The following is a 24,554-nucleotide window of genomic DNA, read 5'->3' on the forward strand; positions in this document are numbered from 1 at the left end:
GTATTATTTATTCATTTTGTCGTATTTTCACATGTTAACATGGTCTGGGCAAATGTTTCAGCTCATTAGTTTAACAACCAAATACAGTAATAAGCATCTGAAAGATGACCAGGCAACCTCTGCATTGGGCCTTCCACTGCAAGTCCACATTTGAGCTAGAAACAAAATGTCTTTTTTGCTAACATCTGCAGATTATACATCAGATGGTGGATTATGTGGCAAATGCTGCAATCCATGATCATGTGGAAAACACCACAGCCACAGAATCTAATTATTCCAGTGGCCCTGTGTATATAGTATCATCTCATCATTAGAGGCAAACACATTCTTAAGTTACCTCGTGTTAACTCATGGCTGACCGGCGGGAACATTATAATATGCTGTTACCACCAGTCAGCCCAGTGGGAACAGTGCTACAGTATTGATCTCCGATCCCTTAAGGGAGCAGAGGCCAATACGGTAGCACACCAGCACCCTTGGAATGTGCACAGTCTGCACAGCAGATACTGCGCATTCTGAGGGTGCTGGGCAGGAGCGGGCCTGCCCTGCCCAGGTCCCTATGATTTTCCCGCCGGTCAGGCCGGTGGGAACAGTGCTACAGTATTGGTCTGCGATCCCTTACGGGAGCCGAGGCCAATACTGTAGCACACCAGCACCCATGGAAAGCGCACTGTCTACACAGCAGAAAGTGTGCATTGCGAAGGTGCTGGGCAGGAGGGGGCCTGCCCTGACAATGCCAGTGGCACAGGCAGTGCAGAGGCCCCCCTGTGTCCCTCTGCACTGGTCCCTACCATGAATAGGCTGGCGAAAACCGGACTTGTGATCAGCGCGGCAGCACTGAACTTAGCGTCACCATGGCTGACCATGACTTCAACTGCTGTCAGCCTGTCGGGAACCATGTTGTAATGCTGTGGTTGGACCACCTGGAGTGAGGCGGACCGACCGTCACTGCGAGGCTGGCGGTCCCATGAACTCCAGCCTCGTAATCATGCCCATAGATTTTTGGTCGCTCTGAGATGATGATGCCGAATCAGGGAGAGAAAAAGGTGTTTTAAAAGCTCTCCCATTCATTGTCATGTCCAGAAGTTCAAATTTGTATAGTTACAGAAATCGCACTTATCTGCATTGTTTCTGCCTCACAGGAAGATGAAATACTTTGTACTACTATAAACTAAAAAAAAAAATACTTGACAGTACATTTACATCATTTGAAACAATTTGTAAAATCTTACTTTGGGTAGATGCATTGTAACCATACCAGGAGAAGAAGAGCATCTGATTCTCCCAATTCCAAATCAGTCATTGCGTTAAGCTGTGCAGAGAAATAATCATGAAAATTCTTTGCGTAGACATCACACACCTCAAATATATCGGGGTAAAGAGGTTTCAGATGATTCACAACTAAAATCATGTCTGAAGTCATAGTCTTGCCCATATGTTCCAACTGTTTAGCAAATGTTGAACTGTGTTGGCCACTTGGCGTCTCTGCTTGTTCCTTCATCCTTCTATCAACTGACTGCTTGATAACTCTCGCCCATTTCTGCTTCCATTTCCTGGGCCTTGGCTTAAGTTCTGCCTTGGTTGTGTAGTATTTTTCATCCTCGTAGACTTGCTCTGCTACGGCTTTCACAGCCTCAGTGATCTCTGAAATAATTCTGGATTCATTTCCATTCTGACTGAACAAAGTCTCCAATGATTTTCCTATAATTTCAGAGACTTCTCTCCCAAGCTCGTTGAAGAGTAATGCCACTTTCTCCTGTTTTTTAGTCACCTCCTCAATGTTTGCATTGCTCTTGCTTCCATATGCCTCCCGCTCCAACACAATTAGGTTTTTACTCGCATTGTGGAATTCACGAGAATAGATGAAATCCTGAACATTTTCAGCTGTAAAAATGAAATGATAAAACTTAAACCTATGAATTTTTTATTCTCTGTTTACTTAGTTTTCTCTACTATTACATACAAATGTTATTGACTACATTTTCATCCTCTTGCCTTCCTGCTTATGTTTTTTGATTCCCTGGCTGCCATCTTATCTTTATCACCAACCCCTTTAGTCCACTGTGCCAACTTTAGTTTCAGAGAAGGCCCCATTATGAGTGGAGAGGAAATCTAAAGCGTTCCATGCTAAATAACTCAGCACGTTTGAACACTACAACAGTTTAATCCGAAACCTCCCAAAACACTCATTCTAAATCTTGAACAGAGTCCTCACTCTGCCAGTTCACCATTGCAATATCCTGCAATCTACACAAATACCAAACCAATTTCTTGTGAAATATCATCAGTCTTTTCAAGTAAGCCTTTCCTCAGCCTTATATCGACTAAGCTGTGGTCAGCTAACTCTGCATGCACCTTATCACTAAACACAGTGAATAAACCATAAGAATGAGACCCTAAAGGTGAACACTATGTGAATTTTACTAACTGTTTGTGTAAGATGTAATGAGGGGTTTGTTGCACTATCAGAAATTAAAATCCAGACTCGTTTTCAGAATGACCAGCAAAAACTCAAATGATTGCAGCTGAAATGACAATAAACTGCATAGTAGACTCTACACATATGGATTATGTCAATGTTTATTTTAAAAAAGATTTCTAATGTGAAAACAGGATTATAGGGCTTAAATCGGTGAAGTAAGTTACAATCATACCAAACAGGCCTCCTCACTATTAGGAGACTTCGAGCCAGATGCATCAAACGGTTTTACCAATCCTGTGTCTATGGGAAAATGTGTTCGTACATATGGCCCTTGTTTCCTTATGTTAAGTAAATGTAACACGCAATATGTTAATCGGCGAAATGTGCTTTTCTCTTGTCAATTGCATTGAACTGTGGTGAAAAACAGAAATTTGACACTAGCATTCTAATAATGAATATGTGAATGTGCATTTATTAGTTTAATATGCTCGGAACACCACTTTGATAATGGCATGTGATAAAAAGGACAACAAAAATGAAAACATGGCGCAAGGTGTGAGTTATAGTGTTCATTGTGCATGCTTCCACACCATTAGTTGTGCACTTACATTTAGAACTTTTTTGGTTTTATATATTTTTTTCAGTGAAATAACCAAAGGTTACAGGGACGTTATAGTTAGGTTCTGAATTTACTCATACAAAACCCTAGAAATTCAGCAGTTAGAATTATTTCAAGTAACTATAACTCTTGTCCTAAGGTAACTATTACTCGCACCTCTGCCTTGCACAATTTTCTCCTAAATAATTTGACTGCTAATGTTTCATTGACATTTTAGTTCTCATGAGTGGAGTGGTGTTACATGTGCGGTAATTAGCAGTGTATGGCAAGGGTGCTAGTTATAGCTACCTTGGGGCACTGGTTATAGGTACTTACACTAAAGCTGAGTCTCAAAATGGCTGCCAGCACTTCCTGGTTGAAGTAGTGGCAGCCAATCTGATCTCAGCACAATATCTCTGGGATTTGAGGAGCCTCTGTGTCCCTAGATATGTATGTTTTCCTTTCATATCTCTATAACTATTGAATGGATTCACACAAAATCACAAAAACCCCGCTTTCTTGACCAAAAGCTAGCTTTCTGCCAAAATTGGTGTAATGCCGTCCAGTGGTTCGGGATATAGTAGTGTTCAAAATCCTCATGGGAATTTGCATGGGGAAAATGTGTTTTGCCGCCCCCCCTTTTTCTTGGCCCCTGCTTAAAAAATCAACCCAAATCTTTGAAGACAGTAGCTGAAATAAGTGTCATATTAGTTTTGAAGATTTCGTGAATAATTTCCAAACAGCCCCAAAGTTATTTGCAAAACAAAAAATGCTTTTCCTATGGAAACTAGGTCCTAACTATAACTACCTACTGTTGACCGCCATGACAGGGGTACCACAGGTAATCTGGAAACTGCCACCAAACTGAAGAACAAGGTTTGCCACTGGTTATGCCGACACATGGATTTCAGTATCAGGGAGTACTGTGATATTTTGTTTGTAAAGAGGGTTGGTCCAGCAGTGAAGTTTACAAGTGGGGACTGCATTGTTATCAATTTTAAATTGCCATTACTTGCAAGTCGGTTGGTCTGTGCTTCCAGGGTGCCCCCGCTAAATGGAATGGGGATTTGACTTTACCCACTTAGCTACTTCTATGGGCACTTGCAACCTAAGCCCCAAGCCCAGATTTTGGGGAGTGCAGGATCTATAGAACACCCCCACCTGCCTCTGTTTAATAGATTTCTTCCTTTGTTAACATTGGAATGTGGCCCTGGATATATTAGGATTGATATCTTTTGTATCCGATATCCCACAGGGGGTGACGCAGATTGGAACAGTTGAACCTTTAGGTCCAACACTGAAGATTCTCAGCTGGAATATAGCGTGGCAAGGTCCAAGTGTCAGGACCCTGAATGGGTAAACATGGTTACAAATTATGAGGTAGTAATGATGCATGAGACATGGACTATAGGATTATATGGGAAGGTTATGAATGCTTCTGCATTGCCACAACACCCACTAACGGGGGGAGGGCCCATGGGGGCCTGGCCACAATGGTTCATGTAGCAACAAATCTCTGATTTTTCCCTGTTGCCCTTAAACATGCTGGGATCCAGATCTCTTTGGGGGTAGTACCCAAGGAGTGAAATTTTTTTTAAATTATTTTTTACAATTCAGTAAGGGACCCCAGCTACCAGATTGAGTTCTTTTTCAGGTAACTGAAATTCTTGAGACTAGATCGCTCAGCTTTTTGAAGGGTTTTAAAGTTATTCTGAGAGGGAACTTCAATGCTAAAATGGGGCGCAATTAACATAGTAACTCTTTGTCGGGCGGAGACTTGCAATCCTCAGATTTTAGAGGTAGAAGACTATGGAAGGCATTGGGTGGCGCATGGCTATATAATCTGATGTCTCCAAGGGCTGATTAATCACCCCATTACCATACCTTTGTGGGTAGAAAGAAGGGTTCCACAATCGACTACTTGTTCGCTTCCCGGTCTCTTGTAGATATTATTAGCCCGGTGCAAGTCCTCCTGTTGAGTTACAGAGACCTCAATCCTATCACTGCAAGGTCGGCCCTCCCCATTCGAGATAGCCTAGTAGTAGTCCCTGGCCTCCGGGATTTGACCCTTCAGGATAAAGGCCTGAGGATAAAGTGGCGTAGTTTATCCATTTCGAGATTGATGGAAACAGTTAAATTTAGATATTTTTCTTGACCTTTTATTTTCTTTTTATCCACCACCCAATTCAGTGCTGCTGGCGTTCCAAGACCTTGGTACCGCAGCCAATTATATTATGAGGAAAATGGCTGTATGGAGGATACCCAAGGGTATGGGTTAGTTTAATAAGGCTTGCAGGGAGGCAGAAAGACAGCTACTATGGGTACTAAACTCAAACTCCCATAACCTGGAAGATATTAAGATAGCAAGGAGAATGTACAAGGAGGCTATTAGGGCAAGGAAGGCCGATTTAAAATAGGCATCCTGGGAGAAGTTAGTAACTACCTGTAACATAGGGGATTCAATGAGTTTTTGGCCGGCTGTCAATGGGAAACAGTTTTGTACGGCTGTGCCAGAGGATATTGCCACATTTATCTCCCCTGAGTTGTCAATTAGAAGAATGGGTCTGTGCTAACAATATATTGAGCCTGGCACAGTATGGCTTTAGGAAAGGGCACCATGGAGCAATGCCTAAATCGTAATCTTATAATTGGTAAAGATGTGGTAGCAAAGCAGGGATCCTTATTTCTAGCATTTATGGACCTTAGTTGTGAATTTGATCATGTAGTTAGGTCTAAGTTACGGCACAACTTGGTAACTATAGGGTTGTCACCTTCCCTGGCTGAGCTCCTAAGAGATTAGCATTCTGAAGCCAAGGCATCAATTAGGTATGGAGTGGGTGGGGAATGCTCAGACTCGTTTGATCTACTGTGTGGGGTCAGGCAGGGGTGTGTTTTGGCCTACATTTTGTTCTTGTTATATATCAATGGCCTTAGTCATCATCTAGTTGTGAATAGCAAGGACATGCCTAAAATAAAATCATCCTTTGTCCCTTCCTTAATGTGCGTGGATGAGGCTGTCTTAAAGGCGTGTACTGCGAATCGTCAAAGTTATGGTTGACTTATTTGTAAATTCTAAGGGGGATTTAGGCCTTAACAACAGCGTCACAAAAACCCATTATATGGTGTATGGGAAATTGAATCATAAAACAAGACCTATACTTTTCAATGGTAAGGCCATAAGCAAGGTAGCATCCTTCCCCTATTTAGGTGTGACATTTAATCAAGGGTGGAATTGGCGAAGGCGTGAGTTATATTTAGCTTAGGGCATGAATTATAGTTACTTTCGATAACTCTAACTATAACAGGTGAATTTCGATGGTTTTCTACATTTAAAATGGGAACAGAACTATAACATGCCTGTAACCTTTGATTTTTTAAGTGAATTTCTATGTTTTTTCAAATTCTATTTCCAAACTGTAGGGTCCCTGTAACCTTTGTTTTTTTCAGTGAATTTCTATGCTTTTTTTAACGTATAGTAATTTTCATTACTATACGTTAATCCAACCACCGCCACACATGGTCTTTGGTTGAGCGCAGCTGGGGTTGGCCACAGGCCAACCCCTATAACCACCCAACCACATGCCGCGCATGGCCTTTGGCTGTGTGTAATAGGGGTTGGCCGCATCTAGAGATATCAAGAAACACTTGAGACCATTTAGGTATTTTTCTGTTCCTGGCCCCTAAATGGGTGATTAGTTCTCCATTATGCCTCTAGGGAATCATCAATATTTTAAACTGATTACAAAGGTAGGATTAACCATGCTTCTCACATGAAAACATTACAAGCCCTATATAAAATAATCCTTTCAAACAGAACACCAAGCACCAAGCAGCTAAGACACATATCACATTGTACAGCATCACACAGCAAAAAAGTGCATTTTAGAATATAAACACTTTGCCAAGACATATAAAATGTGCTTTATTTTCTCAATACCTCTGCCGTAGGAGAAGCTGCTATTTTCCTTAGGCAAGAGCTGAAAATACATTTCCCCTGTGCCTCCATTGAATAATTTATAGCTAACTTTTTTAAACCCTTTCTAATATACCAGTACTAGATAAAAAAAAAACATAAAGCCATTAATGTACCTCTAATTCATTTAGACAATCCTTCCAAAAAAATAAGTTATTACACAATACATTACAGCCTATATCCTCAATAGTAAACAGAGTGAATACAATCATAGTCAAAAGGAAGAAGCAAAGTACACACATAAAAGTGGATCCATAAAAAGGTCGTTTTGGATTACTGTAGTTAACATATCAGACCATTTCATGCTCCACTGGGGTAGGCAATTTTCAAGAAAAGATTTAAAAAAAGATGGACATTTTTGAACGTAGACAATTGCATAAAATAAAATAAATGGAAAACAGACTAAAAGTGTACTTCAGAGGTTGGTGAATCAAAAAAAACCTGCAGCTGCGGGTATTTGTAAAATGGTGAGCAAGACATACTGAATTAAATAAGGATCTCTGTAAAGGACTTGAAGGTCCCAGAATGGAATAGCTGAATCAGGAACTGTCGATAAGAAATAAGCTATGATATAGCCTTAGACAGCAAAATAAATACCATGAAGTACTGATTTATTCCATAAATCAGAAATACTGTAAATTCTCTAAATCTTATATCACCTGCATATGTCTCACTATACATGGCACATATCTCTCGGATGGCATCTGAAGGTGGGACAGCAAAACAGAAAAAGGTGAGAGGGCATGGGGGCTCTTTAATATAAACATTCACAAGCATTGGGATTCTAGTGATATTTTGAAACAGCATAGCAAGCCAGTTGCCCAAAGCTGATCATTCATAAACTGGAAATGTATGAGTGCTCATATTTCTCTAACCAATAGCAACTGAAGGGAGCAGATGACAAGATAGTAGGTCTGGGTCTGTAAAAAGAACGATTGAAGCACATAAACCTCTGATCTCTCTTAAAATTCGAAAAATATGGAAAAACCTTGTAGTTTCAGCAGCTTATCTGCTAATTATGGGTCACTGCTCCTCTAATAAACGCAGGGTATAAATTGAGGCTTTTCTGGAAGCTACTGTGAAATGAATCAAAAATGACTTCTTTCATCATCGATCGTGATGAAAAATAATTGGTCCTTGACACAAATATTCAATAAAATACTTAATCTATTCATTCTTCCTCGTGTGTTATGAATATAATATGAAAAATTGCCACTCCCCTTTCACCTTATTCATTGATGAAAACGTATTTATTTGCCTTCCAATTCCATATTGTCCTGTAGAATGCAACCCATTTGGTTTGTCAAAAACGCTACATTGTAAAGTTTTATATATTAACTGTGGACAACACTTTTTTCATGTGCATAGTGCACCTGTATAGTCCCTTTGGGTCGTCAAGGTGCTCAAACATAAACACTGTGACCTCGCAGTGGACTACTGAAGTACACCAAATACCTCAATTGCAGTACATATATATTATATACATACTAAATAATGAAAATCTGCATGATAGTTGTCAATTATTACAGTTGTATGTTTTCCCCAACCGCTACTATGATTGTTTCAGGAGTGTTCATAATCCGAATATTTGTATATGGCAAGAGGTGTAGAATACATTCACCGCCTACTTCAGCTCCAGGGATATGACAGTGCTTACTTTGGTAGGGTCATCCAGTCAAAGGTGCTAATAACAGCCATTGCATTTTTAAGCCGAAACAAATATCAGACCTACCTGTGATTGATCTCCTAGGCTCATCAATAATAGTAATTTCTGGCAGCTGATCTGAAGATGAACTTGCGACACAGAAGAGTTGCAGGATGTGTCTTTCAAGTCTTTTCTTTACATCTTCGTAAGGCCCTGCGTGTGAAAGAAGGATAAATGCCTGTCAAAAGAAGCACAAGAAGAGCCTAATCCTTCATAACAACTTCAATGGTTGCGGAAGAAAACAACAATTTAAAAAATGGCCTGTGAAACAAAAATATAAAAACACAACATGGTTATAAATAGTATTATGAAAATGTAATTTCATGTTTATACCTTATTTATACACTTTTGTGTTTTGCAGTTTTATGATATTACCTATAAATATTCAGCCGGAAGGAAATGTTGCAGCTGTTATCCCCACTCTGAGCAACCTTAAAATCCATTAATAATGTTTTATGTCCTCAGGTTCCTGGCAGCTCATTCCAAAGCTGCAGGATGAAGACTCAGGAGCTCCATTTAACCATTGGGAATAATGTAAAAGTGGTACAACCTGGGATACCTTAATTATAGTAGCAGGTAGTATAAGGGGGCACTTATAATCTGAGTATGTCCAACAGTTGATCCTTTCCATCCCCGTAACGACATTTATAAGTTATGCAAGCCATTTTAAATAAAGTGATTGCGGTGACCACAATTCAATGAATGGTTTGCCACTTGACAAATACATATTTCAAGTTCCCCTGCTCTCCCCAACCCAAAACCCAATCGATCAAGCATATTTGGTATTCTGGCAGCTCTTACTACTTCTTTGAATTAGCAGTCTCCAATCTAAGTGGTTTTCAGTCTATTCAGTTGCTAGGAGGCAAACGTAAGGGGGTTTCACTGAACTTGTGGGGGTTGTATCAGGGGTGTAACAGAGGCCCGCGCAGCCCCTGCGGTGCCGGAGGCACCAAGGCTTATCCATACTGGAAGGGGCCCTCTCAGCCACTACTAAAGTGAGTGTGTAGGGCTCCTTCAGCATATCTTATAGGTTGGTCCCAGCACGTTCAGTATAAAGGATGGATACTTAAGTCGCCCATAACCACTATTAGGATAAAAAACGTAAAACATGAACCGGGCGCTGGGGAACACATCTTAGATTTCTCAAGCATCAAACTAATAGAAGTGATATCAGAGTGGGCAGACTAACAATTTGGTTTATAGATGTTTAAAACCACAAGATTTGTTTTGTCAGGAAAAGTAAGGAGGGGCGCTCCTAAATTAGGGGTGTTTCTCTCTAACATTTCCATTAGACAGGTCAAGGTCTGTGACATTAAAATACACACTGCCCCTCCTTGGTCAGTCCAGAAGACGATGGCATAGGAGGGGTAAAAAAGTGAACAAAGCCATCTAGGAAGGGTGTGTCTCTAGTTGACCATGTTTTTGAAGGGCCAGTATGTTATCTTGCCTGATAAAATCCAGCCAATTCTGATCACTGACCTTCTTGTCACACCCAGCAACATTCCATGACAAAATACTAAGCTGATCAACGGCATCTGTAGCTACAAGAGAAGAATAAGTTCCCCTCGTTGCAAGAAGATTGCAGCACTGCAAATAATAGGAAGTATTCCAGTCACTCCTTCAAGTATGTTAAGAGCATAAACTCTGTTTGAGAGGGGAAGGGTGGAAACAGTTGCCTTAGTTGGTTTACGGTGAGGCCCATACTGTCCGTAACTCAGCACAGATGGGAAATGCCAAGGAATACTCAGATTCAAATTATTATGCATATTGTCTGGTCTGTAAAAAATCCCCAGTGGCCGCACCTCAAACGCACATTTGGACCTTCCTTACCCTCAAAAGAGGCAAAGATTCTACCTGCAGTCCAACTATTGTTGAAATTGATCACTATACAATCGCCATAAAGAGTTTTAGGGATATGTCCAACCCACCACACTCTATGTACCATGTTGATTTGTGCAAAAATGCTCACATCAACACCTGCTCTTGCTGTCAGCCAGTGTGACTCATGTTTTTAGGTAATCGATAATTTTCGCTGCTGTTTGACTTAAGGGGGAGTACATTTACCAATACAACCACAGAGGGTGGGCACTCAGGTGGAAGGTCCAGTTGAACAGCTTGGGGAAATGTGCACAAGTTTACCTCCTTAATGAGGGCACTGAATGACCTTTGCTTAGAGTGTGTGGAACAGATGTATACCCTAGCAAGCCCGGGGCAGAATGGCGTGTGAGGGTTGATTCTTCCTTTGTTCTGGCCTCAATGTTAACAGGTGTATCATTCTTCGCTGCACCAGTTCCCCCAGAGCTCAAGCCATTATGGACAATGATATCTTGGGGTAAATAGAGGGCGGCAACAGGAATCACATGACTGTTCCCTGTAAAAGAGTTGGGCAGGCGTGGTGGGCAGGCAGGCTCTACTAATTGGTGAAGTAGATAGTTACTGGTCTGACATGTGGAGGATTTCTCAGCCAAGACATTATTTAGTTCTAGGAAATTTATCACCTTCAATTTCAAAACAGAGATAAGATGCCTTACGATATTAAATTTGTATCTTTAACTATCAACAGTAGCTTTAATATCCCCCAGACATTAAGGTCCCAAGACAGACATTCCCAGTCAATCTACTTCTTCGTCCAAGTCAGGTAGTGGAGTATGACAATTAGAAGAGACTACTGAGGTCAGATAAGTGGGTTGAGTGGCTGATGAAGCTTCCCGTTAAATCTACCAATTTGTAATGATTGGCTGAGTGGCATGCGGAATGGAAGAAGACAAAGCCCCTACCTCTTCTGCTACTTGTAAATTTGCCGAGGAGGAATTAATAACAGCTGTCCAGATGTAATTGGACTTCCTTTTAAAAAATCGAGCTAGCTTAGATTTTGAGGCCTTCGGTGCTTGTGCCACCGTCAAAGATCTCCTTTTTATTAAGGATGTCCTCCACTATCAAATTGTCAATGTCCTGTTAAGTGCAATATTCAGTCTCCAGGCAGACCTAGGTTCCTTCCTAGCTCCATGACCGGCTGCCTTTCTCCTGCTCATAATAAAGAGCCATCTCAAAATGGTGTATAATAAGGACAAGATTCTGCCATGAACAGAGGTAAAGCCCTGCACAATTAGAACACCGATGTTCACCAGACATTGTCCACGTACAGAGCCAAGGGGGGTGGCCCTGCCTCTTCCTATCCTGTGCCACAGGACTCACTAAGCACATATTAGCATAAGCTCAGCAGAGCCCCCTTCTCCTTAATGCATGCTTCTAGAGGCTGCTAGGGGATGCAGTCCTAACCCAGCAGCGGGACACAAAATGAAGCAAGATAAACTCCTGTGCCGCAGGACTCATGAAAAGCTTATAAGCACGAGTTCAGCTTGGCCCTCACCACCTTGCAGTGGGCTTCTAGAGAGTGCTGGGGGTTGTAGTCCCACCCCAACAGCAGGGCACAGGATGAGGCAAAATAAGCCTTTGTGAGTTAAACTGCTGACATTTCTCTCTATAACCCCTTCGTCACCTTCTGCCAGGGCAGAACACACAGCAGCAGAGTCACTGAGACTTTGTCTCCAACCATCATACCTCTCTTACTGTGGGCTGTGGCCTGCAGTGTGGCTCCCCTAAGGCGGCAAACCTCCCTAGGCAGGTCAGGGCTAGGCCCCACCTCTCTGCACCATGCACAGTTGTACACCCAGCCATCTCTGGGAGACCGTTGGAACTCGAGTCTGAGCTGTGCACCCTCAAAGGTGCCTGCTGAATCACCACTGCCCTGAGGCCAAGCTAGATCCCTTCCTGCCGCAATCCAAGGGATTCTACTCCTGGCTGGTCCTGAGGTGACTCCAATAAAGCTCAGGAGAACAGTAGGTAAAGTGTTGGACTTTAGAGGGTTAGATTTACTATTCCCACTCCAATCTAAGCAACATTAAGGGAACTGTTGGTCCCCTGAGGGGGGTAAATTTACTATTCCCACACATTCTGAGCAACAGCAGGGAAGGTATTGAACTTCATAGGGGTTCGATTTACTTTTCCCACTCTAACATTAGAAAAATCAGGGAATGTGTTTCACTTCAGACATTTGGCTAGAGATAAGACTTGTGAAGCCACACTCAAAAGTGTGATCTTGAAGGGCTGTGTGCACGTGCATGTCTGTGCATATAAATAAATGTGTGCATATTTGTTTACAATATTTGCATATGAATTTATATGCATTTTTTATCTATGTGCATGTAAAAAAAGATATCTATAAAGTTATGTTTCAACATTTTAAGTAAACATGTAATCTTATATATTTATTCAACCACTTATTTGTAGTAAAAGGTGAGAGGACATCATAATCTGTGTGGCAAGGCATGCTTTCTAATTGTTTTCTGTGACACTGAACAGCTTTGGTGGCAGGACTCAAAGGGGGAGGGATAGAACAAATGAAAGTGGTGCACAGCCCACACCTGGCTCTCCTTCTAGAAATACCAATGCATGTCCACACACACACAGTTGGGGCAGCACCAGCCTTTTATTCCACCAGGAATTTCCATAGTGGGCTGAGCCCTTACAGGCTGGTTTGAAAAGCTCATGGCAGATCCTGGTGCCTCTGTCACTTTCCACAGGTTGTGGTTAATTGCTGCAGGCACTAGGAGAAAGAGAGGGAGGGAGATTACGGTAGAGAGAAAGCCATCAGAGAGGGAGAAGAGGGGAGAGAATGGCTGGATGGATAAAAAGAGAGAAATTGTGCAAAGAGACAAAGGCTAGTTTGAGCAATTTTGCCAGGGCTGCTTTTGTTTCCTGAGTCCGGCCAGTCATACATGTACATGTTACATTATAATATGTGCAATCATAGAAACGCTCTCACCTGTGTGCTCTGGCTCATCCTCTCTCACATGACACGCACAATCTCACCCACATGTGCACAACATTTCCCAGGACCACCATGGACAGCTCTGACTTGGTCAAACCTGTTACATTTGCAATGACAGGAGACACACATACAGTATGAATTACATTATAGGACCTTATAGGCAATGCTTTATCAATTACACTGCAGGTATGATAATGGTCCTTGTCATTAGTTAGATTGGTGAGAAGTAGCACTCCTTTAAATAGCTATAAGTCCCATTTGAAGGTCTGCCTTAGCTCATTCCATGCAGGTTTGTAAATACACAAACTGGACATCACAGGCCAGTGGAGGTCTCCTCGCAATCAAGACATGCACAGTTTAAGTATATTTGTTTGCCCTACCAGCATGAGAGTTTGAAGCTGTTGTGCAAAGACAGCTTCACATTCAAACTGAAATGGCAAAAAGGTGAGGTGGAAAACGCTTGAAGGCCCTCATGGGCGAGCCGCCACTAATGTTCTTTCACAAGCATGTAACAGAGTTGTAGTTTATGAATGGTACAATGTGTCAAAACTGTTTGATCACATGCTTAGGTAGTCCAGTCTCATGCTACATATTGATATAATGTACCATTTACTCAGGCACTTAGAAAGCTACAATGCAACAGGGAAAGTACACTGCTACTACTTTTTACTGATCAAGTCTTTCTGCTCACACTCTAGTCAGACTTAACAAACACTGAGAAAACCAAAAAACCTAACTTTTAAAATAAAAAAATAGTTTAATTTGGTGAATATGAAGATGCATCCTAAGTGTAGTTATGAGGAAGAAGATTATTGTTGCTATGGAATATTAATGCTGCACGGTGCAGTGTTGAGACCAGAATCATATAGCATTGCAATGTCGCAAGTGGAAGTGTTTTGCTTGAAAACAGTGTAAAAGTAGTGTTTGCACTGTATATGGTTTTGTGAGGTAATATGGCTTTGGGGTAATAGTGGAATGATGGGGATTGTAGAGCATGATGGGAGGCGAAGTGCATGTTGTGGCGTGGTCAATGTCATGCAGTGGTAGGGTGTGGCAGTGGCCCCCGTTCAGTGTCCCTGGCATGGTGGGTCAATCACATACACTAGACATGAAATGCTCATTGCACTACTTGCAATCCCTGTTCCTTGCCGTGGCACGGCAGGGACACTAGACAAGGGTTTCCGTTAAGTGTGAAATTCCATTACAACAGAGAGTTGCGATACAATGGACAAAGGATCAGCAGTGCCCTTATAGTGGCCTAACCAGTAGTGCCATTATAGGTTTCTTGTACATTGCACCTGCTTTGTAAAAGATGGAAAGCTCTGTATAGACCTTAAAGATAATGCTATCCAAAACTCAAGTTGTGTTTCAGTAAATTTCATGCCCCAGTCATTATTATAATGGCAGCCTATTAAAATCACTTGCTCTTCAGAGTTTCTGCTATTGGATATAGCTATGGCAACAAGATTATATAGCCTTCATATTTTAAGCTTGAAAGTGAATTTGCCAATTCTCACCACATAACACGCTTTTGAGTGCCCACTAGGCAAATTTTAACAAAAGCATTGTGTTTCTAGCTCAAACTGATCCATAGCTATTAACACTGCTTCACACAGTGGAATGCCAAACCAGACACTTTGTGAAGTAGTAAATAGTCAGCTTTCGCAGGTCATTGCTGAAATTAGCCCTAAAGAAAGGTGCCCATTTAATGTAAGCATCCATGTTTTGTTAGACAGGGGTAAGGCATTTGTTTGCATCTGAAAACAAAACCCCTAAGCACTTAAACGCACTTGATCAGGGTGGGTAGAATTACTTGCGTCTTATTGTTTTTTTGATTCTTTTTTTTTTTACTATTAACGCAAATTCATGTTCACATCAAAGACACTATTTTTAACGCTGCAGTTAGTTCAACAGGATACTCAGACTTTAAAACAATCACAAATATGTTGCAACTCTTTTGATGGTTCCATGCACTGATTCTTAAATTACCACCTAGTGAAATATGTGCATGAATGAGGTGAAATGTTCTATGCTATTCTGTAAATTTGTTTTAAAGGAAAGTGGCAATGCATAACTAATGCATAATTTGAATGTGTTTGCTGCATAACATTGTCAATGCTGCTGCATACTATGGAGAGTCATATAATTCCACTGGTCCTGTAAAGAGGTAACATGGCCCATAAAACACATTTCCATAGATTGGAAAACCCTTTCGTAGATTAGGCATTTCAGTCTAATATGTAGGAATTAAGAAATATTGATACCCGGACAATATATTACATTGAATACGTTCAGCATCGTAAAACTTTTACGAATCCTTTAAACAACGTTTCTGCAGTGGGCAGTCTTTTGGCTGGGTTTGTCAGCTCCGGCTGAAGCATGTCAAGTTGGGGACATATGATATTCTGCAGCTGTTACAACTCATCACACGACAACACATTGGGAAAGGAACAGTTTCCCTCGTTCCTTAACCGCAATTCCTACACAGAGGGAAAATCATTTATGCTTTTGATTATGAAACGCTCAGATTATTATCTGTCAATATCGTTTTTTAATTGCGAAAAATGAAAATTAAGCTTTGCAGGCTGTTATGACCAGGAATGTAGATACTCTGATTACGTTAAAAAAATTATTAGGGTTGAAGTACGCCTTAACTGAATGTCACTATAATGTTTTACGAAGTAGGGATGGGTTGTGATAGAAAATCGGGTATTTAAAAAAATGACCGTCATTTACAGATTGTTGCAATTTGGAAATGTTGATATGCGGTGTGGTTTTTCATTGAGAGCTAGGTTACCACATGTGTGCGTGCTTACTAATGCATTGTTTGTGGTAATCCTGGGCATGATGCAGAAATAAAATAATTATGTCCTCTCCATACCAAAAAGAGAAATCAATAACATTCCTCTAATTTTATGTACAAAGTGCTATTGCTTTGTTGACACTGACTCCGATGAGATACTAGAAACCAGAAGTCACTTTCTTTCATACTTCAATCTTGTCCCCTCTCCTTTCCTCTCTAGTAAGCCCACTTTGCCGCCTCACCTCATCCCTACCTTCGAATGACCCAAGCTGAGGATTGCATAAATCTTAAAACAGTACTTACATAACATTTGTTATCTTTTACTCGGGGAATGAAATGCAAGGGGAAACTTTAAATGTGATTAAAGAAAGGGTGGAAAGTGCCTTGAAAGTGATGCACAGAAGCTTGAAAATACATTGTTATACCAACTACAGTCAGTGCAGATTGCTAAAGTTGCCTAGATGGAATCGTGGACAGTTTGTAGACGAGATAGTTAATAGTAGTTGAAGTGGGAGAGGAAAAGTTGGCAGCTAGCTGAAAGCCTCCAGACTATTGATCCACTGCACCAAGGGATGGGAGGGGGAAGTTGCAACCATGCAGAAGACGTGCAGCTATTTGGCAATGAACGTCTCTAGGGGATTACGGGCATCCACAAAAGCACATATGCTGTGAAAGAAGGTCAGTCTTCCACAATTGGTGGGACGGTCCTAGATTACCTGTCCCAGGATTCTAGCATCTCAGTGGTTATACTGAACCAGTGAAAATAGTCCACAGTCACTTCCTGTATATGTGCTGTTGTGCAAACCAGGGTAAATTCATAATTGATACTATCTGTTTGCCTGCTTCACTGCTGGAACTGCAGGTTCTACTTTCGGATACACCTGGATGTGCAACAATGGCTGGGGACTGCAGTAGTGGCATTGTCAAAACGAGGGCATCCTTTAAAAGCATGTTTGCCTTTTTCTACACCTCTACTGATTTAGGGATAATTCACCTCTCTTCGCACCCTGGGCATGGATGTATGCCAGCCCTTGGCTGAAATAAAGATCTGACACTTTCCTGAATGGAAAGGATAATGTGAGATGTTAGTAAATATTCGGAAAAGTAACTTGAGGGTGTTCACAAACATCCAAGTATAACCATGCATTATGACGTTCAGTAATGTCCCAAAATAATTGTGCAGAGATGTCTGCATCTGTGACGGAGGGCTCCACATCTGTAAAACAGTTTACACCTACCAAGAACTGATGAATAACTGGCAGAAGTAAATAAGTTCAACTTGTTAACCAACTAACATTTATATTTGTGCAAAGCACTCAAAATATTGACTGACTTTAATAGGAAGAGTTAATTTCCCGTAAAATATAAATAGCCAGTAATTGATTTGGTGTACAATAGAAAGGTTTAGGACTCAAAATTGCAGCAGGTAATTGAACCTTGCAAATAAATGAAGCGATTTGCTCAAGAACACATAGGTCTCTGACGTGGAGAAGATGAAATGATATTGGTTGTGTCCTGAATCCACAGATAGCTGCTTAGCCACTGGCAGCATCACAAGCTTGGTATTCCAACAGAATGGTGAGTTTTTAGGTATTGCACTACAAAAATATAGAAGCCAGAATGTCAAAAGCAAAAATAACATGAAGTTAAGTTTATACAATTATGTATAGATTTATTATTTTTTAACCTCACATATAGCATCTTGACTACATATATTGCATTAAGGTACAACAATTTGGAGTTAAGAATAGAAACTTTCTGCTTACCTATATCTCTTTCCCTTTGAGAGATGTTAATATTGTGGCTATGCTATTTGTGAGCTCGAAATTCTGACATAAAACAAGCAACATTCTCTAAAGACGAAGGGCCAGATTTAGAGATTGGCGGAGGAGAATACTCCGTCACAAACATGGCAGATATCCCGTCCACCATATTACAAGTATTCCATCCATCAAGTCCTAAATCAGGACCAAAGTAACAGCATGCAGTGTAGCTGTTTGCTATGCCTGAACAATAAAGAGGTTCCAACTCAGAGGCCCATAATAAGAAACAAACATAAGAATTTTAGCACAGGCATAACATTGAACTTACTATGGAACATACTACATACACACACACAGTATGGAGTCAGAGCCCTGATATCGATAGACCTCTTACATATGCCAAGCCCTGCCATGATAACAACTCTGGCATAATCAGAACCCTAGTGTACTGAGAGTGCTGTCACATTCACAGACCTACCCTTTTTAGAGCCCTGGAATTAACAAACGTCTTTTATATTGTACTGTATTGTAATTTAATTTGCATACTGCTTGCTATCTCTGAGGCATTGAAATGTTTTACAGCAGGAAGCACGCTGCTCTGGAACTGAAGGTGTCTGATGAATCCTGAGGTTATTGGGTTCAGTCTTGTGCTCTCAATAAACCATGTCATGCCTTTACTCTAGCCTCTTCTGGTGGATTGAATTAATAGGAGTTATGTCTCATCATTAGTGGAGGGGGAGTGGTTTGAGTTAGTTTATGCAAATGATTGGTGGGATTATTAGATGACACAAAACATTAGATATAATTAGATAGCGTGTATATGGCTTCCAAAGAAGGTTAGGTGATTTTTTAAGCAATTTGCAGATTATCCAAAAGATGCACGTGATAAAGTGGGCTGTGCTCAGAGAGAGGAGGCTTGCAGAAGCAGGACAGTAAGGAGAAGGCCACTTGAAAGAAAGGGACAGGGGAGTTTTTCATGCAAGCTTTTAGAACACAGCGTAGACCTCTGAGATTGCATGCAATCTGATGATGCAAGGCTGTAAAAAGAAACAACATTATTTTCATGTGAGATAGGGCTATATTGGCTATTCTTAAAGGCACTAGAACAGGCAATAGTGTATCTGTTGCTAGTCTATCTCTAGACCACCGCTTCAGGAAGGACAACTAATCAGCTCAGGGATTGGAAGTGTTAAGTAACGGCTGGACGCATATATCCAGAAACCATGACAGAAACATACTCCTATTAAAAAAATGTCTGGCTTAATCAGACATTTGAGATAATCAAAGCACTGCTAGATTTCGAAGTGTTTTAATTCACACCCGAGCACAATGTGAACCCAGCCACGATCAAAGCCTTGATATTTTAGAATCATGGGATAATGGGACCCCCAGCATAGTCAGAGCCCTGCTATAATCAGTACCCTGGCATTGCCATAATCTTAACCCTTCTGCAAACAGAATCTGGAGAAAACTAGAACCCTGACCTGATCAGAGGCCTGCCCTTATCAGGACCATGGATAATCATGTAGATGTTTACACTATGAAGCATATTATTATTCAGAGTCAGCAGGAAAGCTGTTGAGCAGTCAATGCTCTCATATTCAATGTGGTCTAAGGCTTGGGTAATCTTAACTAATATAGGCCATTTATAAATTGAGGACAAACAAAACAAACTTACTTGAATGATCATTAACTAGTGACACCAACACCGTCCAAGGACACATCTATAAACAAGGTTAGTGAAACAGGACACATAACCTTTATGCAATAAAATAGCTTCTTTAAATATTTCCCCAGTACTGAGTAATTAATTCCAGTTTCACGTGCATCAAGCCCTGCTGAAAGTACAGACAGAATTCCGGCTATATGAGTCAACAACGTTTCAATCTGCACTATAAATTAATTATATATTAACACAACTGAACAGGAAATCAGGCATAGTATCTTACTTCAACGACTGAGGACCAAGGATAAAACTAAATGGAGAGTCCATTGGGCAATAAAATGCATGCATTAAGATCCCCTAGTGAATTTCCTGTTGACATCTAAATGACCTAGTCAGACATAATGAAAGACCTGCATTGACAATCACTGATATAATAACACAACTGCATAGACAGTATCATTGTGTAAACAGGGAACAGCACAGTTGTACATGGAGAGTGACCATAATGTAAAAGGCATTGCATAATCACAGCTGTGTAAAGAGAACCTTGGCATGAACATAAACATATTTACAGATGCCGCAAGTTCACAGTCATTGCTTCATTTGATCTACAAGCCTAAACATTGTGAGCTATTTAAAAACATTTATTGCCATTTATGCCCTGGTATCTTCAGTGTCCTTCCACAGCCAAACAATGGGGTAATGCAAAATGATGCGCCCCCGGAATAGAATAAGGGTCTCCTGTATTCCCATATATCACATATATTCATTGACCTCAGCCTGAATAGGGGCCTGCCTGAAGTGTTGGGGGGGCTCCTGGAGAGGTGCCCCCCTGCATTGCAGGGCTCTGAGAGCTTATGTTACACCCCTGTATTCAGTCCCCTTGTACCAAGCCATACAAATAAGCAGCCTTGAAATGACACTGAACTCAATCTTCTGATGTTTGCAAACACTAGTGCGACTGGAACCATGCTCATGGTATGTGTGAAATTAAGCACTGATCAAAGCACTAAGGCCTCGATTGACAACTGCATGTAGGCCTCGACTGACATACTAAATCGGGGCGAGGCAGCAGTCCCTACCTCTACACAGAGTGGAATGTGTCAGTGAGAGTTGCGGACCCCACCTCAATCTGTGACAAGGTGTCAGTGATAGACACTCTGCCTTGGGCACATCAGGGCTTAAACCTGACATACTAAGGTCTGTGGCTATCAGTGACCCTCCCCCTCTTCATGAGGGGAAGGACCTCCAAGCACTTTTTGAAGCTGAAGAGATCACGCCGAACAGGTGCTGTGCCATCTTCAGCCCAGCAAAGTTCACCTCAGGCAGGCAGGTGCTTGTGCATTTAGCACATGTATAGCACCTGGCTGCCCGACTTGAACATAAAGAGTGTCTGTCAGGCTGAACTTTCCTCAAACTGGCAGACATTCTGTAAGTTGAGAAAAAGGCGGGAGGTGTGGCCCCTCGGCCCTTAAGGGTGGGCTGGTGATGCCATTATCTCTGAACTCTTCACAGCCTTCGAATCATCCACCTGCCCTCTGATCATTTAACCACCTAGAATCCCTACAGGACAGAAATCCCATCCCTGCACAGGAAACCCCCTTTTTTAGCTTGGGGCATAAAACCAAGCATCTTCGGTGTATAGTGTTTGCTCCTGTATATGTGAATTAGTCCACTGACTGGTGAGCCATTATGATCCCTTTATGTTATGCCATTACATCCCTTCCCCACCAGATTTCAGGTTAAGGTTGCAATGTCCCTTGGGCTGATCCTTTGGGCTGGGGTTTTCCTACCTTGTTATTGGCTCTGGCTGTCCCAGGTCCTTTGGGAAAGGTCATGGGAAATTATCTAAAGGTGCAGTGTTTCTGTTTCTGTCTCTCCAGGTTCTGCTGCTGAGCTCTAGGCAGGGTCATCACAAGGGAAGGGCAGCCAGGGCTATTTGCCAGGTTGCCCCTTGGTTTTTGGGTCCCCACATTCCTACTAGAACATGCATTTAATTCATAAAAGGAAACCCAGACCAATTCCTCTGTGATTCAGCTAATGCTGAAACAACACTAGGTGGTGCCAAATACTGTGCTTTCTTATTCCCCATAAAACATGTTGCTAAAAAGATGACTGTTGACTTCAAATAAGGTTGGTAGCTGAGGAATTCCCCATGCCTAGATAATCACAATATATAAGGGATAAAGCACCACCTGCCGTACATCATAAGGGTATTGTACGTCAAAAAGGAGTTCTATTATCATATAGGGGAATAAGGCCAAATGCTGAGCTCCTTTACAGGGTCATGGAACTCCACTGTGACTTGCAATATCCTTATCATGAACGCCAGTAGGTACTTTATCCCATATAATACATGGCCATACCATCCCCTGTCTCACAAACCACTGACAACCTTGTTGCATATCTCTTTTATATAAAAGAATGAACATGTTTGCACACATGAGGGATACAAATATAACCTCTAGTGCAGAATTAAACACATAAAACAACGTTTAGATATTAGTGGCAAACAGATATGAAAACCAGTTCAATGCAAGACAGTCCTTTTAAAAAAAAGCTGCAGTATCTCTGAATGTGTAAAAACATGCACAAAGGGTCTAGTTTTCCTCTAATGAGTGCAAAATATAAACATATTCTCTCTACTTGCAACTGTAAGCTATTAAAATAGAGAAGAAGAAAGACATTCTGTTTTCGTTGGTTTAAAACAGCTGCTCAGTTATGCTTAGTATCCTGACCTGCCTTTCACCTCAATGCTGGCTCTTGCATCAGGCATTGTGACATCAGAACTCAACTGTAATAACTTATGATAGTTAATTTCTGACGCTTTTCTTTATAACCCAGAACTGGGTGTGTCAAAAATCGTGATTACAAAGAAATCAGAGACTGAAGTTTATACAGGGATTACAGAATTCCACATATTATAATGTGAGTTATTCCTGATCCAGTCCTGTAGGCAGTGAACATTGCCTTCCTCCTTTCAGTAATTTTGAGTGGTTGGGGGTTAAAAGATTTTTTTTCTACTTACCTTGTGTGCTGCTGTTCTTCATCAGTACTCATTCATCCAATTGAAGGATCAATCTCTTGTCCCTGAGATTTATGGTCATGCATTCAAGTTCTCTTTTGGAACACTCCTCTGTTTGTACTGGACTATAGATTAAGAGATCCCAAGATTGGCAACTGACGATGGATCCCTACAGTTTATTTCCTATCAGGATAGCAGCAGGTGCTGCAAGGTGGTGGATAGAGGCATGTTATAACACTCTTGCAGAAATTGGCGAACAGCCTTTAAGTGTTCTCTTGTAGTTCTGTGTCGATGTAAAATAACATCTAGATACAATAGTATTCATGAATTATTTTGCAGCTCTCCTGGCCTGCAGATATCAGGGTGATATAAACTAGTATACAATCCCTCCCTGATGAAATAAGCCCTGTATTTCTCCTCCTTATAATGGGGTGTTGGGGCAACAGCCAGTTTGGATTACAATGGGCAGGCCATTGGGTGTTCATTACCTTCTTGAGCCTCTGGGTGATTTTAGCACTGGTGGTGGCGTTAAAAAATTTGACAGTAAGTATTTGGAGCATTCACTCACATACTCTAGGATGTGTCTTCTATTGAGAAAGATGCAGAAGTTCATACTGACCTTGTCCCATTCTTTGTTTCTTCATGGCTCATTTAGTGGGCTATCAGGGTTGCATCAGTCTGGGGATCAAAAAGCATGGCATGTGACATAGTTTAATTTCTTGTACCACTATGTCATCCATTTCATTAAACCATGCCTGCTACCGGAAATTGGTCTTGGCTATGACCATTTTTTATAAACATTGTGTGAAACATTTGGTATTGTGCCAGGTTACGCAGCATCGTTTCAGACCTTACCCTTGAGAGTTACCAAGATTAAGGCTACAATGTTGGTTAGAGAGGTGAAGGTCCATTGTTGGTTTTCTTCCACCTATTGTATTCATTTTGACAATGGGGTCTTGGATAGCCTACTACTTATTTGACTGCTGAAAAAAACTCAAGTCAGCCCTTCAAATTAATTGGTGTCCCCAGGAGCCCAGGTGCAATCGGAAAGCAGTGAAATTTCAGAAATCATAGTCTAACTCTAATTAGTTATATACATCGGTTAAGTCTAGTCCGGGGAAAAACTTTGAATCATTGCTGTCTGCCAAAAGTTCAGTGAACATGACTGTGAGAGGTCTCTTGTGCATGATGCCCCAATTGAGAAGTTAAACATATCCTAATGTTGCCTGGCTCATTTGACTTACAGGGATCAAGATGCCTAGGAACTAGTTTTCTAGGCTGTGGCAGCTGAGATGGGATCTGTGCACTTCCTTGGCATCCTGACCTCTTGCATCCAATAGTACTATCTCTAAGCTAATGCAAATTTTCTGACTGCAGAGAGCAGAAACACAAAGAGGCAATTACTGCCTTTTTTCTGAGCTCTGCTATAAAAAAACATGCCTTAACTCGTAGACGTCTAGTGTATACCCTCAAAACAGCAAAGGGAAGCACACAAAGGTCTCTGTTGACCCTTTGAGATACCCAGGAGGAGGGGGCCTATGCTTTTTCCAGCTGCACCATTTCCTGTCAATTACTGGATTTACAATGGCACCAGATGGTGAGTCAGTACAACTGGAGCACCTGTGGGGTCAACGTGTAGGTGGATCTGCTCCCCACTGAGGCAACACAAGCCTTGTTCATTAGAGTTTATCAATGTCACATGGTGTGTGAAATTAATATGAATAGTCTGCTCTTGAGTAGTCAATTAGTGTCCACATGTTGATATCAT

At 41.3% G+C, this 24,554-nt stretch overlaps 1 protein-coding gene across 1 annotated transcript in view; it reads right to left on the minus strand.

The window, feature by feature from the left end:
• Nucleotides 1-24,554, minus strand: part of LOC138259506 (tumor necrosis factor alpha-induced protein 2-like) — a 197,207-nt gene that overhangs the window by 81,468 nt on the left and 91,185 nt on the right. The window contains exons 2-3 of the mRNA XM_069207293.1: nucleotides 8,726-8,851; nucleotides 1,233-1,884 (exon numbers count right to left, since the gene is read on the minus strand). Of these exons, the coding sequence (XP_069063394.1) occupies nucleotides 1,233-1,884; nucleotides 8,726-8,851 (778 nt within the window). The remainder of the gene's footprint in view (nucleotides 1-1,232; nucleotides 1,885-8,725; nucleotides 8,852-24,554) is intronic.

This window comes from Pleurodeles waltl, chromosome 9, assembly GCF_031143425.1.
Source record: "Pleurodeles waltl isolate 20211129_DDA chromosome 9, aPleWal1.hap1.20221129, whole genome shotgun sequence".
NCBI classification, from domain to species: Eukaryota; Metazoa; Chordata; class Amphibia; order Caudata; family Salamandridae; genus Pleurodeles; species Pleurodeles waltl.